General features: G+C 32.6%; 1 protein-coding gene across 2 annotated transcripts in view; it reads right to left on the reverse strand.

Annotated features, from left to right (window-relative positions):
- LOC148605797 (uncharacterized) overlaps positions 1–16,014 on the reverse strand; it is a 29,925-nt gene extending 13,911 nt beyond the window's left edge. For both annotated transcript variants that reach the window (XM_088548574.1, XM_088548572.1), the window contains exons 1-11: positions 15,935–16,014; positions 14,337–14,395; positions 13,129–13,251; positions 10,478–12,288; positions 8,991–9,127; positions 7,142–7,283; positions 6,278–6,394; positions 3,831–3,895; positions 2,683–2,897; positions 1,645–1,724; positions 345–466 (exon numbers count right to left, since the gene is read on the reverse strand). In XM_088548574.1, coding sequence (XP_088404700.1) covers positions 345–466; positions 1,645–1,724; positions 2,683–2,897; positions 3,831–3,895; positions 6,278–6,394; positions 7,142–7,283; positions 8,991–9,127; positions 10,478–12,288; positions 13,129–13,251; positions 14,337–14,368 — 2,844 coding nt within the window. In that variant the 5' untranslated portion in view covers positions 14,369–14,395; positions 15,935–16,014. The remainder of the gene's footprint in view (positions 1–344; positions 467–1,644; positions 1,725–2,682; positions 2,898–3,830; positions 3,896–6,277; positions 6,395–7,141; positions 7,284–8,990; positions 9,128–10,477; positions 12,289–13,128; positions 13,252–14,336; positions 14,396–15,934) is intronic.
- Positions 16,015–20,268: the final 4,254 nt, after the last annotated feature.

Below are 20,268 nucleotides of genomic sequence, written 5' to 3' on the forward strand. Positions count from 1 at the left end.
AACCAAAAACATGCACAGTGTTATTTAGCAAATAGTTCATGATGCTGAGAGTCATATTTCAATATATGGACATGTTGGTCATCCCATAAATTACATGGACTGAAGCGTAACATTTATTTTATTTAATCCTATCATTAAAATCAGGCCTTTAAATTACGAGTTCTAGCGAGTTTAAGTTCGACTGTACAAGGTGTACATACAGAAATTTTATTCATTGACATCAATTTTGCATCAGATTTTTAACGCTTACATTAACCCTAGCCCTGAAGGTAAAATGACAAGTGAACAGACGCACAGACTGTCTGCAAATATGATCCATCAAAAGATTCAAAATAAGTACAAACCTCGGCTGCAAAGTAGTTCTTGTCATGTGATGTTAGTGGTATTTTTAGCTGTTTGATGGCTACTTCCTTCCCGATACAAACACCATGATATACCTTACAGAAAGTTCCCTCTCCGATCAGATCTAAAAATTATCATCAATATTAGCATTTTAATTAAGGAGGAAGACCAAGGGTAAGGGACACAAATCTTACAAATCATTGGAATGTTTGTATTCACTATTTTACATCAATTTCATGAAACCATCAAAGTAACTGCGACTGATTTCATTCTGCTTCAAAGGAAAGCTTGAAAGGCTTGGGTGAAATTGAATATGATACAAACATATTACTGATTTCAAGAGTTATGTCCCTTACCCTAGGTCAACCTCTTTGAAATAAGGCTTTCTAGAGCAGTTCTCTTAATAAACAGTGCTTACTGGCATTTCAATACTTACTATGTATTTTTTTTTAAAGCAAAGAATAGTATCCTTTGTTCAATATGGTAAAAAAAAAATTCAGGTCACAGTATTCAATGATCAGAATAATCAGATTTTATCCTCTCAAGAAAAAATCAAATCTTGCACTGTGATAGTTTAGGTCTTGACTTCAAAATTGCCATTGTTCCATGTATCTCAAACACTTTTCAATATGATTTAAAACGAAGTCTCCTCATCAAGCAAACCTTACAAGAAAATGTGAACTTGAACCTTCCAAGCTGAATAATTAGATCCTGCCCTCTTTTTAAGGTGGTAGACCTAGGGTAAGGGACACAACTCTTACAAATCATTCAAGCGTTTGTATTCACCATTTTACATCAATCTCATGTAAGCATCAAAGTAACTTGGACTGATTTCATTCTGTTTCAAAGGAAAGCTTAAGAGGCTTTGGTGAAATTGAACATGATACAAACATATCACTGATTTCAACAGTTATGTCCCTTAACCTAAGTCTACCTCCTTAAGTATATAATAACATGCCACATCTGTATAATCACACATAATGTCATCACTATCAATCAGTATATCATACGATACAATACCTGTATAATCACACATGATGTCATCACTATCGATCAGTTAAAATACGATATAATACTTGTATAATCATACATGGTGTCATCACTATCAATCAGTTAAAATACGATATAATACTTGTATAATCATACATGGTGTCATCACTATCAATCAATTAACATACGGTATAATACCTGTGTAATCAGAAATAATGTCATCACTATCAATTAGTACATCATACTATATAATACCTGTATAGTCACACATGATGTCATCACTATCAATCAGTATATCACACGATATAATACCTGTATAATCATACATGATGTCATCACTGTCAATCTCTATAGACCTCAATGGATCACCACTTCCTCCCTCGATTGGCGACCTATGTTTATAGAAATATTGAATCTTGTAAGCAAGCTTTTGGCTGAGTAAAGATAACAATATCTCCACTATAATACTTGGAAACTACAAATGGAACTTTTACATTTTTGTTAGATTAAGATTTTTTACTTGAAAATTGCAAAGCCTAAGACAATATTCTGCACTCAATTTAAAGTAGTTTTTTCTAACATTAATGTTTTTCATTGACTTAAGGAGGTAGACCTAGGGTAAGGGCACAACTCTTAAAAATCACTGGAATGTTTGTATTCAGCATTTTACATCAATTTCATGCAAGCATCAAAGTAACTTGGACTGATTTCATTCTATTTCATATTAATGCTTGATGGGCTTTGGTGAAATTGAATATGATACAAGCATATCACTGATTTCAAGAGTTATGTCCCTTACCCTAGGTCTACCTCCTTAATTGTTATTCAAAATACTGGTAAATTCTCCATCAAGTAGGTGTCATTAAAATACTGTAAAAGTACTTTAATTCTTGGATACCATTTTTCGCAGATAAATGAAGACTCAAAAGTTTGTGGATTCTTGAATTCATGGTTTTGAGGATTTTAGTATACACATCAATGGAAATCTCCTTTTTGTTGGTAACCAAATTTCATGGCTTGGCCTACCCAAGAAAACCATGAAAATTGGTACCCACGAACAATAGCACTTTCACAGTAGTTTTGTACATATTAATTTTGATTTTAAACAAGAAAGCATGCTCAAATCTAAAGGTTTCTATCTAGAGTAGATAAAACATTTTTATTATGAAATGGCTGAAGGCGAATCAGATTTTCCCTTCAAAAACTGAAGGTTTTTTAATAAAATACTGAGTTGTAGTAAATTTTATAAATTTGAATGATTAGAAAAAAAGTCAGAGATACCTGAATATAATTGTAATTAAAGAAATGTTGTAAATATTCTATAACTGAATATGAAAGAAATTCTTTTACCTAACAAGTCTAGCATCAACTTTAAAGTCTGTCTCTACAGTGATGGTATCCTTTCCTTTCTTGGAAACTCTATGATCAGAGCGTCTTGGTCTGAGCTTTGGAGGTTTAGAATCCTTTATCTTGTGTTCTAGTTCCTCCAATCTAAGCTGTAAGTCTTTAACCAGATCCATAGTAACCATCTCTCCTGATAAAGCCTTACTTTGAAGAGCCTCAATCTTAAATGGACAAGTACTGAACAACATTAAGAAGAAGCTTCTTTCTTTAATCTAATTAAAAATTAATTAATTTGAGATAAATATTGTAATCTGATTGGTTAAAAAAATTTTGTTATATCTCAATGGATAAATAAAATATTGACACACCCATATTCAGTTAAATTCAGAGCTACTTTTCTCATGTTTAACATAAAAATAAGTTTTAAAATTAATTTATATGAATTGCCTATGATAAAAATTTTGCCTATTGAAAAATAACATAAATTTTCCATGTGCATATTTTGTTTATTGCACTTCACGCAATAAACAATATGCACATGGAAAATTTATGTTATTTTTCAATAGACAAAATTTTCATCATAGCCAATTCTTAATTAGACCTATCAATTGTTCCATTCAGTCACTGCATGTATGATCTAACAACACTCCATTCTACTTTCTGTTCAGATAACCTGGTCTAATTTTATTAGACTGTTAATTTCTTATGAAATGTTCAATTTGTTTAAAAATTATAAAATGGAGAAAAAGTTTCTCTAATTTTTATTTAACACTATGTATTCATTTCTCACAAATTTAGAGAATAAAATGACCTGCACAGTGCTGCTTGATATGAACACAAGAGCAGAGGAGACGATCATGTGAAATAAATCAACTGATGCCTATTTGAAAAGATACATACATTGGGTGTTAACTGGTTTCACCCATAGTTGCACAATATAAGATGAAATTATATGACACATGTAATTCAATTTATTTTAGTAATGATAATATTTTAAAGATGCCAGATGAGAAGGGGAGGTTACCCCTAGGTAAATCCGTCACTGGAATATAGGGCTAAAATTTTGTTATTAACATACAAAGTGTGCATAAAGTACAATTTAATGTAATAAATTTTACAATTTTTAAATAAAACTCCCTTGAAAGATATCTTACCTGTGCCTCAATTGTTTTCACTTCATTACGTCTAGAGACTTCATGTCTACTGTTAGGTCTGATATCTGAAAATTAAAAAAATGATCTGATCTATAGATATGCAGCTATTTACTTTTAAAAAAAATGACAAAATTATGAAAAGGTAGTTTCACAGTCTGCACTGTCAACCCTTAATAAGTACTCTGGACCTTGAAAAATTTTGCGATAAATTAACATAGACATAACCAATACAAGGGCTATGTTTAATATATAGAATCTACAACAATAACGAGTTGATTATGGAATTTCTCACATCGATTGAAATAAATTTTATAGTTTTGATCATGAGGCTTGCTGAGCTATTAAAACTATAAAATTTATTTTACGAGATGTGAGAAATTCATAATCAACAAGCTTTGGGTGTAGATTCTGTTTCCCTAATGCCCTAAAAATGTCAAAAATACCCAAAAATGAAAAGCATGCAAAATTTTATGATTCCAATTCGTAGAAAACATGTTGACATCACAGAAACGCAAACATTCCAAACAAAAGAAACCAGATGATTTCAAAGGTTTTTTTTTTCACTTCAAATCTTCCCAAGTCCCTTCATAATTCTTATTTAAGGTAAGAAAACACCAAAATTATCTCATTTAACTGAAATATAACTACTATGGCAACCAAGGCAATTCAAGATGGAGTCCAAGACAATCCATTTCTAAGCCAATTGAACTCTGAGAACAAAAAAGTCACTAATGATGAGAACATTTTTTTTTTCAACACCGAGAGAAAGCAGATTTATAAACCAGTATTTTAAAACATTTTGGTCCAAACAAATGACCGAAAGTTTCAGTAAATGTACATTTAAGGCTTATGGTAACTCTTTACTATTTCAAGTTTAGACATTTTCCAACACTTTGCATTCTGTCAATACTTAAAAATGAATAAAGTAGATGATTTTTGTGTCAAATTATACATCAGAAAAATAAATCCACCTATAGAATAATAATCACATAGATCTGTCTTACTTAATAATATTTGAGAGTGAGTGTAAGAGAATATGCATGAAACAGATAAGGGAGTGTAATGTAATGTAATGACACTAACGCAACTATACACTTAAAACCAATGGCCTAGCATGAGTAGTTCATGTAAAATTGACCTAATCATATAACTTAAAAAAGAAACATCAAAGACAATAGACCATGACTAAAGGGGTATATGCATGAAACAGATAAAAAATTGTGATATAGTGATGTTAATGCAACTTCATACAAAATAAAATTAAGGAAGTAGATCTAGGGTAAGGGACACAACTCTTACAAATTATTGGAACGTTTGTACTCAGCATTTTACATCAATCTCATGCAAACATCAAAGTTACTTGGACTGATTTGATTCTATTTCAAACAAGAGCTTGATAGGCTTTGGTGAAATTGAAAATGATACAAACATATCACTGATTTCAAGAGTTATTTCCCTTACCCTAGGTCTACCTCCTTATGGTTGCAGAATTGTTCATATTAAACTGACCTACTCAGATAACTTATAATAAAATTGTAACTTGGATGCTGATGCTGGAAAAGCAATACCTCGCTTTCCACAACTTTTGAAGCAGGCAAGACAAAAACTGTATCTGTAGTAAACCCAACCAACTGTAAAACTCTTACATATCGTCTTATGACTAAGGTTTAATGAATATGGTAATTGGTGGTAAAATTTTCAGTCTGACTTGAGATATGGACCTATTTATTGGTTAGGTTGTTTACACTGGATTATATAGACCGTTTTGTGCTAACTGTGAGATAGCCGATGATCATGCTCCATGTACAATATAATGAGAATAGGTATGGTGAATATGTCAAAGAGACAACACGATGAAAATGTCAGCCCAAGGCCATCTATTGGTCTTTAATGAATGACGAGGATAATATACAAAAAAAATTATTTTGTACAACCTAAGTCCTCCCTCACAGATGTGTATTTTGAACATGCACTTTGACATAACATAAAAGGGTCTATTGAGAAAACAAAAAGAAATTAACACATGTACTATACTTCATTCAGTTTTTTACCAATTTTAGCTCCGAAGTTACCAAAATTGGTATCAATTACATTAATCAATAGATTATTAAATTTTGCAGAACTGCAACAGATTTTTAACAACTTGTCTGTACAAAAGAGTAATCAAGGGAACCAAGGTTCTAGCAGTAATCAAAAGAATGTAATCCAGGGACAAAGACCAGACATGGAAAACAGACAAACACAACAAAGAACATAAAGTAACTAAAATCATACATACAAAGTAACAAAAGCAAATGAGCAACTCGGACTCCACTAAAAACTGGGAGCATGGACCAGGTGCACCGGTAGGGTAAGCGTCCACATACAAAAATATGTTTTTAAGTCTATAGTACAAAATTCAAAATATTTTTTTCACACTTTTAATGCCTTAGTTGGCCAGAACATACCCGAAAAGTCAGCGTCTAAGTAGACAGGATTATGAATGCTTTGTCTGACATATCCAGCGGTTTGAGGTCTAGCTCTCTCTACTGACTGATCATCTACAACTCTTTTTTCTTCCTTGTCTATAAATAGAAGAGAGACATAATAAATATGAAGTTGCACACATGAGCGGTCCTGCTAGTTATACCTCCATTTACTTACAATGCATTCCCCAGCTATAAAAAGCCAAACACCAAATTTGAAATCAATCCATCCATTTGGAGCTGAGAATTTTATGACGAAAATTTTGTTTATCATTCCATTTTGTGAAAAATGGCAAGTCCCAAGAAACAGGAAGTTGATATTGAACAGCAACAAACATAAGCTGAGATAATTGTGACAAATTTAAGACAGACAGACAAACAGACGAACAGAATGAGAGACGGACAAGGTAATTTTAATATACCGTCAACTCTTTGAGTGGGATATTTATGATTAGGTAATACCACATCTAATCAATTATCAACTGTTTTTCTTTTGTTTTGTTTATGTTCTATTTTTGTCCATGTTTTATTGTTTACTTTAATTAAACAGTATCTAATAAGTGATGCTTCATTCTAAACCTGACTGATTTCTTTTTATCAGGGGCTAAAATGTGCATTTTAGAAGATAAAAGGCATAGAAAACATATCAATAAATGTTAATGGTTGTTAATTATTCCTGGTTTATTTTGCTTTTAGCAGATTTAGTCCACTACAATACAAGTGCTCTATGAAAAATTATATTTGGAGTCACAAATTTCATAGCTAAGTTCTTATACATCTGACCCCTTGAAGTAGTCCTGTAATGGCTTAACCACCTCCCCCATTTCTCTTGCAAGATTAACTTACAATCAGATTTGTAGTTCCTGTCAAGTACTGTGACAGATATCAGGTTATTAATATCCCGTTCTAAATCTGATAAGTCTGGGTGTTCCATCTCATAATCTTCCTCATCCAACAGGTGTTCTTGTGAACCATAATCTGACCCATTCTGGTAATTAAAAACATTTTATTTTTTGTAAATAGAAAAAAATATGTGCATATGACAATCTTAACAAAATAGATTTCCAACTTGTCTGACCAACACCCAAATTTGACCATTTTCTCCTTGATAAGCAGTCAAAAACTTCCAAAATTTCTGTATGACCCACTGAATTTTTGCTTGACATGTCTATCAGTCAGATGGTATTTCATAATGGCTGATAGGACACAGATGGCCCAACCACCCTAAAAATTAAGAGTATAAATTGTAAAATAGGATATGCACCACAGAGTGCAACTATAAAAAGAACAATATCAACTACGGTAATTTGTATAATATACATGTACAATTGTGGAATCAATGTCCACATGGCCTATGTTTTCATGCAACGTCACATCCACTGTATAATGAAAGTAGAGCAAGGCTCAATTCAAAGATAGTTTGTTAAAATGCTAAGGAAAAATCAAGCCGAGTAGACTCTTTACTTTTAATTTTATTCAAAAAAATTTGTCAGTAAAAAAGGGATTGTGAAAATACTCAAAATACATTGAATGTAAGTTTTTAAAAAAGTTATCAATTGAAACATTTTTTTTATTCACGCCTCCTTACAACTTATTGAAGCATGCTCAGAATTACCAGATATTTGTTAAGTTGACAAAACAAGATTATGGTTTAGTAAACAATAAAAATCAAACTATCATCACTGTTACATAATTTATGGAACTAAACATACAAAAGCATCAAATCTCATCTAAAATTTTGAATTTTAGATATAAAATCATTCAACTGTAACACCATTAAGTTAATCATGGTTTTAACTGTGCAGACACCTGTTCCAGCTCTGTATTGAAGGCATTTCAACCATCTTTGTAAGTTTTAGAATATCAACGGATACAGAAGAAACCAATGAAATGTCATAATCGTGTATCCATGGATATGAATGTCCAAAACAGCCTGATCTTGAACTTGATACATGTACTTATTCTTAGAATTTCAATCAGCATAATTCAAGTACATGTATTTACATTAGATTGTCCCTAAAAACCTAATAAAATTTGAAAAAAAGGTTGAGGGATCTTAATCATGTGCACAATTTTTTGCATAGTCTACTCTTCTTACAGTTCATCATTACCTTTCGACAAATATGGCTTCAATTTCAACACTAATTTTCCTCTGACTACAGACAAACCTGTGTATCTAGAAGAATTTTCAGTCATAGCATTCACTAGATATGAGAAAGCTGCATTTATTTTATACAAAATCATATCAAAAACAGGCTGACTTTTGTGTTTTAATTTGATCAATTCTGCAGAGAAGCCCAAAAATGAACTAAGTCTGGATAATGTTTTGGGATGTTCCCGATGTATTAAAGGTAAACTCTATTCACATTGACATGCTGGTCAATAGAAGGACAATAGCCAACTGTCCTATACACAATAGGTGATTTTAACTATGTAAATGAGAGGCCTATATCAAGTGAATCTCTGTTTATTTTTGCACTCTCTGCAGAATTGCAAAAAATTAACCCTGAAAAAGGTCATTTTTTTATATAATTTGACATAAACTTGATGTAACTTCTTCATATCTAAGGGATGCTATGCCTTAAAAATTTTCTAGATACACAGGTTCGTCTGTAGTCAGAGGGAAATTAGTGATGAACTTGAGACCATACTTGTCGAAAAGCAATGATGAACCCTAAGAGAATAAAAAAAGAACCTGAAGTCTTAATTCATGTCTAGCAGCCATCTCATCTCTCTGTGCTTTCTTTAATTTCTGTGCCTTGATAAATTTGTCTTCCTTTTCAGTCAGCTGTTTCTGTTTTTCATTGAATTTCTTTGCTGCTGCCGCTACGGCTGTAACAACAAATCATTATATTAAGTGCTAGAATCTGTAAGAACTAGGCAAAATTGAAAAAATAATGAATCATGCTCTGAAAAACACACACACACAAATTTGATAATATTGGCACATATTTTATGGTCTGTTGAAGGTGAATTGACAAATCATTCATTTTAAAAGTGTCAGAGAATGCAGAAAAGAGAATTCAAAGTTACAGTAGAATGATCATGATGATAGGGAAAATTAGAGTTATCTCCCATTGACGATGCAACTGCAATACATTTCATATATAATTTATACCTTAAACTACTGACACTGCAAACAGAAATGAAAGCCATTTCTGCACTTCAGATACATTTTGTATATGTAGCATTTTAAATAAGATTTCATGGAAAGACTTGTGTTTTTTCCACCACGATTCACCCACTGCCTGATTCTTACAGAAAATAGCACTAGAAACTATTCTAAAATTAGTTTTATACATGCCTAATGCATTACATCAGTAACATTACAATAGCGATTTTTGTATTTTTTCTTTTCCCTGTGTAAAAGATTAAGATAGGAATTGTGTCTAAAAACTTATAAACTACCAATCAATGCACTGTTTAAAGATTACAAAGATTAAATGGCTTATCATAAAAATGCTCCTTAGAAAGTAAATATCACACTTCATGGTTATAAATTCATTTTTAAGAAGTAATTCAAGTTCTGAAAGGCTACATGCCTATAACTTTCCATTGAATCATCAAAAGAGAAATTTCAGAAAAGAGATAAAAAATGTCCTTCTGATTTTCTTCTCGTGAGAAACATGAGAAATGATAAAATCATTCTTACTGAAAAGATACCATATAAAATTCTAAAGGTATCACTATCTCTCACTTGTTTTTTTTTTAAATCACTACATGCACAGTACAGACAGAGACAAACAGTACCATGTCTGATCACTGACATGGTGGTGTACCACTTTTAGAGTGGCAATAAATATTTTTTTTAGTCTTTGAACACATTTTTATATTTTTTCTGCATCTAAAGTGGTAGAGCTTACCACTCACAATACAAAAGAAAGTAAAAAAAAATCTCTTATAGAAAAAGATATTGAGAACCACTCTAAAAGTGGTACACCACTATGTTGGTGTTCAGTCACAGCATGTCTCTTTCTGTACTGTACGTCACAAAAAGTGAGTGAGTTGCAACATATCAATAATTGAGCAGCAAGTGAAATATCTAATTTTAATAAGATTGTAAGTACATTTCTTGTCACTTTCATTACAAATGACCACAAGGATTGCATAAAAAAAATCAGGGTAAAAAAAAACTTGATTCTTGTAAACCCACCCAAAAAAATGAAATGGTTGACCCCATACCTTCCTTGGCCTTTTTGTCAGCCTGTTGAGCAGATTTAGCTCTGGGCCACAATACTGGTCCTTTCTTTGCCTTTACACTGGCACTGTTTTGTCTGTCTAAAGACTTTTTCTTCACTGTCTTGTCACTTCCATCTTTCTCATGGTCAACTTTCCTTTTCTGAGTTCCGTCCTGAGTTTTCTCAGGTTGCTTTGTTCTCCTTTTTGTTGGACTGCTAGCTGGTCTCGCCGGTGAACTTGATCTTGTTCTTAAGCTTTTTATTTTCTTTTCTACCCTGTCAGACAGGTTTTCTTTTTCACATTTTTTATTCTCTATGGATGCTTGTTTGCTTGCTAAAGTTGTACATGTAACATTAGAGCTTACATTTGTAGAATCATAAGTCACTTTCATCTTGTCATTTTCAGAAGTTTTTGAAAAATCATTCTTCCTGCTATCATCAGATCTAGTAAGGCTAATCCCACTATCAGCAGATTTTATTGGCTCCTCCTTCTTACCACTCATAGACCAGTCATCTAGAGACGAACGTACATTACTTGAAGAGTACAGTGCTTTCGATGCTGAACTTGCAAAACTCCTTGATCGTCTTAAACTAGTCCTATACTGATTAATATCATTCAAACGCTCCTCAAAAGTCAAACTTTTATTTAAAGATTCCATAGTCTTTGACTGTCGGCCATCGAGAGAAGTATTCAAAATTTTATTGGAATCACGACTAGATGAATTGGCATCGCTTGATTTTTGACTTTCAGGATGACTATCCTTCCTGAGGTTTTTTATGCCACGAAGAATCTTATTAAGAGCACCAAATGCTGTAATTCCCATTTCATTCAACTGTAAAGCAGTCAGCTGTGAAATTTCTGCCATGTCTATTTCATTGTCAGCGAATAAATTCAAGTACTTCTCTTCTTCCAACAATCCAAGGCTTTTAATCCAATTTCTCACAAGTGGATCACATTTTGCCATTTTTGGAGAAGATTTTTGTTCTTCTTGTGAGTGACTACTATCATGCAGGAAGTTCTTTGATGTTTGACTAGTCTGTGAATTACTTGGCAGAGACAAAATTTTAAACACTTCATTGTCCCGACTTCGTTCTAATGCTTGAGACGGTTTTATGTTTGTCTGTTTTGACTTACTAGTAGGTGGTTTATTTCCAAGTCTTTCTTCTTTTTTGTAATTATCTTCATCATTGAAGTTCTTCCTGGTACTTTCTGAAAACTTTACATGTTGTAAAGTTTCATCATCTTCAGACAAATGATTTTTCGGGAAAGAATCTTGACGAGGTACATGTAGCGGGCTATTCTTGGTAAACTCTTTCACCTCAGTAGCCATTATAATTGGTCTATTACCATTGGTTGTTGGCTGCTTTGGATTTCTAGGAATAACACCAGCACTTGCTCTTTTTAGCACTTTATTTTTCAAAGCTGTCACCCTGTCTACTTCATCAAACTTAGAATCTACTTTTAAGTCATTTTTCTTACTTGTATCTTTGTACTGATCTTTTTTCTCCTTAACTTTATTGGTTCCCTGATTCACCCCCTTAATTTTAGCTTCTGAATTCAATGCACTATTTACGACTTTATTATTAGATGAACCTTTGAGAGGTTTTGAAACTAAGTCATTTTGATTTGAAGCTGCAGCACTAGGCATAGAAGAAGTTGTATTTAACTGACTCTGATGCTCATCCTGTCGATTTCTCCGTCTTCTCGTCTTTGACAATGATGACTTATCTGGATCTTCCAGGTCTTTTGAATTTTTGTACGACTTCAGTTTTCCTTGTCCTCCATGTTGCCATCTCGAACCTCCAATTTCCTTTCTATAGATGAAACAAAAACAAAGTTCGAAAAAAGACACAGAGAATCAACATGTGTAAACTTAATGGAACAATATAATCAGGGATTTAATTCTCATACCATCTTAAGGTAGGTTCAGTTACATTTTTTAAAACTTTTATATTTACAATAACTGTATACACGTATGTACTGAAAACAATTTAGAAAGATCCGTTAGCACCCATGAAACTGCAAAATGTGTGTTTGTGTTGCCATTTGACTTTATAGTTTAATTCTACAAAAGTGTCACCATTCTGTTACTGGTGATTTTATTACTTTCGTTATTGGGGTCCTTAAGAGCTTACTTAAAGGTGTGTTTATACTTGGTGATCTCTGAAAGTATTTACTATTTTGTATTTAGGTTATGCATTGGTGCATTTGTAGCATTTTACCATATATGTTTTTTTCTATGGTACAGTATCAAAACTGTATTCTGATTGAGTTATGTACTTTCAGTTCAGATTAAAATTTTTATCTAAACTGTACAAGTATCAAAAAATAGAAGAAAAAAGAAAAAATCCAAAAAATTATATGATAGAGATTATGTTTGAGGAAAGCACATTTGCAGCAGATTCAATATAATTCAAGGCCAAGAAAAAAAAATTATGCGTTTAAGATTATCCTAGCTTCCCTTTTTGTTTCTGTCTACCCTCGCACATTTTATTCTCTCGAAGGAGAGAAGTTAAGTTAGTGGGAGTGTCATTTACAAATCATTAAGGTTTAACACCTTTGAAACTTCTCACGAAACACACCAGAAATGGCAATAGAAGATTAGTGTTGCACTGTCAAAACAAGATTTTACTTATTCAGTGACAGATTATTACCTTAAAATTCCTCGTACACTTGAGTCATCTTCTTGTCTGTATCTTTGGTGAAGTAATAATGCATCTTCAAGGGCCTCGACTTCTGCGTGAAGCTTCTTACTCTCTTGTTTTAAGTGATTCAAGCTGGGTAAAGTAAAATAGACAAAAAATTCTTAATTCAATTCTTAAGGCTGAACATATATATACATGGAATTTATCCAACAGAGTGGTGCCTATTAGAAATCGTAATTTTGGGTTTTGAGAAATATATTTTAATTCAGGGATAACAAACTAGTTATTTTTGCATGTAAGATACATATTTGTCAATTAATGTATTAACTGTCCTTTGAAATTACATATACCATATATAATTCAGGGTTCTCACTCCACTCAAAAAATAGTCAGTCCCAGAAATCCCTGGCCCCAAAAATGACAAGTCCTGTGATGGGTTCAGAGGGTCCCAAGAAAAGTGAAGGGTCTTATGTATGTACATGTACAATAGCTTATTTGAAGAACTAAAAGCAGTTATAAATATTTTTAATACATTGTACTAACAATTTAATTTCAACAAGCCAAATACAATGTACACATTTATATATTGTGTCTTGTAAAGGCATTGACTCATCAGTTTGTACTGCCAATGGTAGTGAACATCGAGTAGTGAATAGATTTCTTGCACCATGTACAGATTACACGTGTTTGTTCACCTTCTTCCACTAATTCAGCCATTGCATACGGAATGATCTCATTTTCTTTGGTGTACTGGCTGTGAAAGAACTAAATTCTTTCTCAGTGTTGTCCAAATAGGGACGAGATGTGTTTCTGGTCATCAAATCTTAATGCATTACAGGACAGTTAGTAAATATTAATCAAAAATAAGCATTTATTTTTTTACGATTTTCTGATTATCTTTTCACATGTTTTATTTGTCAACCGTTAATACCACACACTAGGAAATTGTCTAAATTGCTGGATATTAGTTGGGATAAATTAACAATCAAATCAACTTCATATTACTGGTGTAGATTTCAGCAATTGAGCATTTTCACAAATCCTCAAATACGTGAATATATGAACTGACATTTGTTTCCCAAAACTACAAAAATTGGCACTCGCGTATTAAAGTTCTTTCAAAGTATTATATATTTAATCATTTTGCAACCTGTAGGAATGTACATGTCTGTCAAAAATCATTCATCAAAGATTTAAAACTTAAAATATGTACTCACTGTTTATCCTTCCCATGTCTCAAAGAAGCCATTCTATCTCTGCATTCTTAAATAACAACCTGCAATATATTTAAAATTGCTTAAAATGCTGCCAAAAGGGAACTAAATACTGAAGAAATAAAATAAATGATTTGATATACAATGTACTATCGAATAAAAACAAAATGCAAGATGTTGGAAAGAGGGGTTTTTTTTTGGCAAATTATCTCAAAATTCCTCCAAACCCTAATATCAAGAATAAACATGTAAAATGTCAAATCAAAATTTCAATGGACCAAGTAGCTCTTGGACTAACTGGTGACATGATCTTATGTTTTTTTTTTGTTTGGGAGCATAGGGTATGTAACTCTTATCATGTGATTCTGTGGTTTCACAAGAATGGGCCCTATTCTACCATTCAAATTCATTGAGATTCATCATTTACAAAGTTCAGTATTAAAAGCAAAACATCTTATAGTGTAAAAATGCAGATAAAAAATGACAAATTTATATTTTTTACATGATAAAAGTGTTAAGAAAAAGCATTAAATAGAAGATTTTGCTATGTAATACAGCATTTCAAGATCCCGGAAGTAAACAATAAATTGCAGATCTGTCTTCGGATTTCACTACGTTCTACATTGGAAATTCCAGTAAGGGAAATAAAACTAGAAGAAATTTTCTTAATTAGCATTGTAATTTCAACTTCAAAAGATGAAACTGCTTTTTGGGATAGATTTAAATTGCACTCATTTTTTCTTCAAAGTAGATTATGCTAAATGCATTGTTTATGTTCTCACAAAAGGGGTGATAGGTTAAGAATATGTACAAAATCTTTCCAATTTCTTTACTTTCTGGTTATAATCACATCGAGCCATTGCCACTATAGTTATGACACATTTTTTGGAAACAGCACACATTATTACATCAATGTATATTTCAACTTCTGTTAACCCTCCCACATCAGGGAGAAGACTTCAACAAACCAATGAAAAATTTATAATAATCTCCCACATAAAAATTTATAAGATTAGTGGGAGGGTTTTAATTTTCCATGAAAAATATTAAATTATTGGTTTTATACATTAAAAATCTCTTACATGACACTTGTCAATGGGAGGAGAATCTCCCAGTCCCACTCCCAGATGAACTGATCAAAAGGTTAACAGGTATGCATTTTTACCTGACATACCGACATAATCTTGTTGCCTGTTACTAATTGTATTGAATCTAAATATTTTTTTTTGTATTCATAGCATCTTGAATATAACTTTATAGCTGTGTTAGCAGTAGTAGAAATTTTTCATTAGCCACACTATTCTAGAAATAAGGGTGTAGACAAATGATGTGGTTAATGTCCAATGTATTTTAATAGGCCATTCACAAAATTTAATTGGCAACATTCAAGCTCATCTAGGATTTGGCTACCTTCTACCGCTCACACATGATCGCTCGAAAATGGAAGGCGACAAGTAATAACATATTATTCAGATATCAAACATATCAAGCCATATTGCGAAACGGTGGTTTGCACCAATATGTATTTGTATGTTTAAACATCTAAGTCAAATGAATAAGTAAAGTTGTTAATTCATACAAACAAATCTTGTTAAACTAACTTTTAAAGCCTTGTTAGATTTCGATTGTGTACATTCGAGACAAGGAGTTCTTTTTTTCTGAGGTTACATTTCGTGTAAGTGACCTCTACCGGTAAAAATTTATTTGGGTCGTTCTAAAAGACTTGAGTCATTACCGAACATGTTTCATCACCTTATTTCAAAGGCAGTGGCTATTTTGCCGGATCCGGCAAAATAGCATGGGAGGCTAGGTTACAGACCACCAATTCAACCAATGAGCATTTGGAACGTACGCAAAAATAGTCCTACGCAGAAATTACCCCTGTTCCTCTTAGTGCTGTGAAAAAAGTTCTCATCTTATTTTAAAAATTTAAAGAGTTTCTGAAAGGAAAAACATTTCTGTACATTTTATAGGTGCATTTTGCTTCTTGTGATGTGAAGCCTAATCTCCATAATGATTTTTAAATATACCCCTATCTTGTGAAAACACTGGGATTTCCCATGCTATTTATAGACCCTTCACTTCCGGTGACCAGTACTGCACTGCAAGTCTGCTAACCCCACATGCCATTCTGAGGATTGTGAGCTGACATATGTAGAATCATGCTGATATATAGTCATCTGCAGGTTAAAGTTAAGGTAAAGTCCAGAGAAGCCATTGAATATTGTGAAATTAGCATAGAAGCCTATGGGAAGTGGAATTAGTGGTTTTTAGCCGCTATTTTGCCGGATCCGGTAAAATAGCCTGGGAGACTATTTTGTCGGATCCGGCAAAACAGCGTCTGAGGCTATTATGCCGGACATCACTAAAATTTTGATTAATGATAATATTCTGTTAGTATATTGTATATTGTTTAAAATTGTGTATGCAAGCTTCTTACTGACTATATACATGTATATAAGGTATATATTGAGGACATTTCAATTTCTTTATATGATTTTAAAAGAAGTATAACATTTTAAAGCAGAAATCGGATCATTCTATGTAAATGATATAAATATGTAAATTAAACTTGTGACGAAAATATGCAGATAATATAGAAAAGAGCATAAAGTGCAGCAGTACAAATTTCCTCTGATCCTGTAACCCTCCTCTTTTTTATTTGGATATTGATATGTCGGGTTCAAAATCCAAATAAAAAGAGAAGGGTTGCAAGGTCAGAGGAAATTCGGACTAAAAGTGCAGTTCATGCTTGGAATGGCAGCATTTTTCTTGTACACCTACATGTATTAAGCAATTGCCACTTAATTCTAGTGGCAATTAAAATTTGTCGACCACATTATTATTGTATCCCTTCCTTTTTTCACTTTCATCATCATTTCATGTTCATTTTCTCATCCATTTTGTGTTCATCGCATGGCTAAAGCTGAAATTGCTGCTCGGGTTGTTAAACCCCAACAATCAATCATTCAACCTTAATTTCAACTTATTAAAAATTTATCTTTTATGTAAAGAAATGTGTCAATTTTTAAATATTAGAATTTCTACTTTAATTTATGTGTAAAATTTTAGAAATTTTAATGCAAAATTTCAACGTATTTAATTTTTTTTATGACAGAAAATCTTTAAATTTCTAATGATTAGAATTCCTATTATACTTTAATTTATGTGTAAATGTTTCACTACTTTTCATTCAAAATTTTATGAAATTTTATAAAAAAAAATATTCTGCATCACATCTCCAGTTTTATAACCACTTTCATGTTTTTAAAGTTTTGTATGTATGAATTCTTGTATTTTTTGGTAAATATTATGGCAAAATAGCCAAGTAACATTATATTAGCTATTTTGCCGGATCCGGCAAAATAGTCACGGCCTATTACAAAAGGCTGCAATTATCCAATATGTAAAGTCTTTAAACCTTAATTTCGTGTAACAATTTAATAATTCTGTTTTTATTCCTGATGATGTCTAAGAATATGGAGGGTATCACCCTCTCTTTGGACTTGGGATTTTGGTTATTTTTAGAGTGTACTTTAGACTTAGGCACACAAGTCCATGGACTTAACATTTCAAAACAGTCGTACTTCAAATTTCGTGGAATTTGGACTTTACCAAAAAGTAAAATTGTAATTGGGACTTCGCCCAAAACATGGAATGTACTTTGGACTTTGGACCCCAAATATGACTACGATGATTTCAAGCATATTAGAATGGGATTCATAGTCCACTCACAAGGAGTGCATAATGAAAAATACAGTTATTGCAAAATGTAGGTACAAAACACTGATGATGTTTTGTGCCAGTCAGAAAATACCTTGTCAATTAAACTCAAGAATACACAACCCTTTTGGGACTGGGATTTTTTTTTTTGGGGGGGGGGGTTAGTACTCAAAATATCATTATATGAATTTGTTTCTAAATTTGAAGTATTTGAAGTAATACTATTTTGTATGCTCACCTGATTATTTAATAGGGACGCAGCGTCGGCAAAGTGGAGGTGATAGTAATGTCCGTCCTTCCGTATGTTCATCTCTCCGTTACGGCATTGTGGGACCATACATATCTTCTCCGTTACTTCTCCTACACCACTAAATGGAATTGTATGTTGATTGTTTGGTAGAGAGCTAGTTCAATTACTAAGTAGCCTATGTAGCTATAGATTTGTATTGAAATCAATGCCACTCTATTTCAATTTGCTGTAAAAGAAACACCTTGTACAATCCGAGCACGCTATCATTTGATGTATATACGTAGCGAAAATGACCGTGTAGTTCCGAATGGGGATTCAGTCGTCAGTATCGATACTTTTTAGTTTTTATGTTTACTTAATTTAATACTAAGATTTAATATTATATGCTCTCCCCGTTATAACTGTTTTTTTTTTTACACAATTAATAGACGGAACAAGTGGGTTATGGTTTAGCGTGTTACGTATGTCTATTTGGATGGTTGTCTTTTAATGTTTCCGGAATTGCTTGTCTGTTCCGATTAGTTCGACTCCAATTAAATATTTCCTTTGCAAAAGGATACAAGACGCGGCGTTGTTACCATGGATACTGGTAACTCATCACTACTTCCGTTTTGCTTCTTCGCCTTATAAATCGATTATTGATTTAACGAATGTACGCATGTATATTAATACTGTTACAATAACGATTTTAGGTTCAACGTAACAGCAGTTTATATATATATCAAACAAAAGGTGGCCCATGCATATAAAAAGCCCTAATTCAGAAACCATGAATGACCAAATAACACGCGTCTGAGATCATCATTCGGTTGAACTTTTGTATAAAATACATGAAATTGGCACATTAAAAGAGTTATCATTCTTTATTTGGTTGATTTTTGGGATAATAATGTATGGTTTCTAATTAATACAGATCTCTGTACAGAAAGGGCTATCGTTATGTAATCATGGACTGAATAAAATGTTTCGCATGGCACAGCTTGATACGACCACAGAGGTTGAATCCTGAACAGTTGCGTTATGGACATTCCATTCTAACTAGATGCAGATTTGAATTTTGATTGTAATTAGACATTTGACATATGATAAAAATTCTACCAATCGAAGTGGCCATTGTTCCAAACTGATTCCCATTACAACCCCAAAAGTCACTTCCAACCTTCCTTCAGGAGCAAGATTCCTTATGCATTGTCGTGATGCTTAGACAAAACTTTGTCCATTGCATGGTAAATGCATGGGTCTCTTTGAAATTGTTGCACAATAGTCAAGGTTTTGTATGACGTCACGTCGATGCTTTGTTTCTGGTCCCGATTCCTAAACGGTTCATAAAAAAAGACTTAACCCCCAAAATCAACCCCAGTCTGACCTTTGTAGTATAGAATATTATGGAATTATTATAGACTTCCATACGTTTTAACTGGAGTTACATAGTTATATTCTACAAAATGTTGTTGGGGTCATAACCCAAAATCAATACTAACCATCCTTTTGTGGTTAAAAACCTTGTTTTAAAATTTTGTAAAGATTCAGAAGTGAACTAAAACCAAGCGTCTATGGACGCAGACAACAGTGCCATTATACGACCGCAATTTTATTGTTGTATAAAAAAGTATTGTTTGGCAGTGTTTGAATATCATGTGGATCACTTTAGTACCATTCCATAAAAATCTAAACTTGGTGGCACGTGATATAACCGATTTGCCTATTATCGTCTTTTTTCAGTTTTCTTTAGCAATTCTTTTAAAAAATTTGAAGTTTTCTGACTTTGGCACTTCCTCATACATATCTGTTTGAATTTTATATGGTAAACTTAAAGCCAATACAGACTTTCTTGCATCCATCTATATTTAATACTTCAAGACTTTTCTTCAGCAGTTACATCGGCTTTTTGGTTGCTTTTTGTTCTTGTTTTGTTTGTTTTCTTTTGTTTGAGGTATTATTGATACACTTGAGGGTGGCGTA

The sequence above is a fragment of the Perna viridis genome, chromosome 10 (genome assembly GCF_037379345.1).
Source record: "Perna viridis isolate PV_CMFRI_1.1 ecotype Kerala chromosome 10, ASM3737934v1, whole genome shotgun sequence".
Taxonomy (NCBI): domain Eukaryota; kingdom Metazoa; phylum Mollusca; class Bivalvia; order Mytilida; family Mytilidae; genus Perna; species Perna viridis.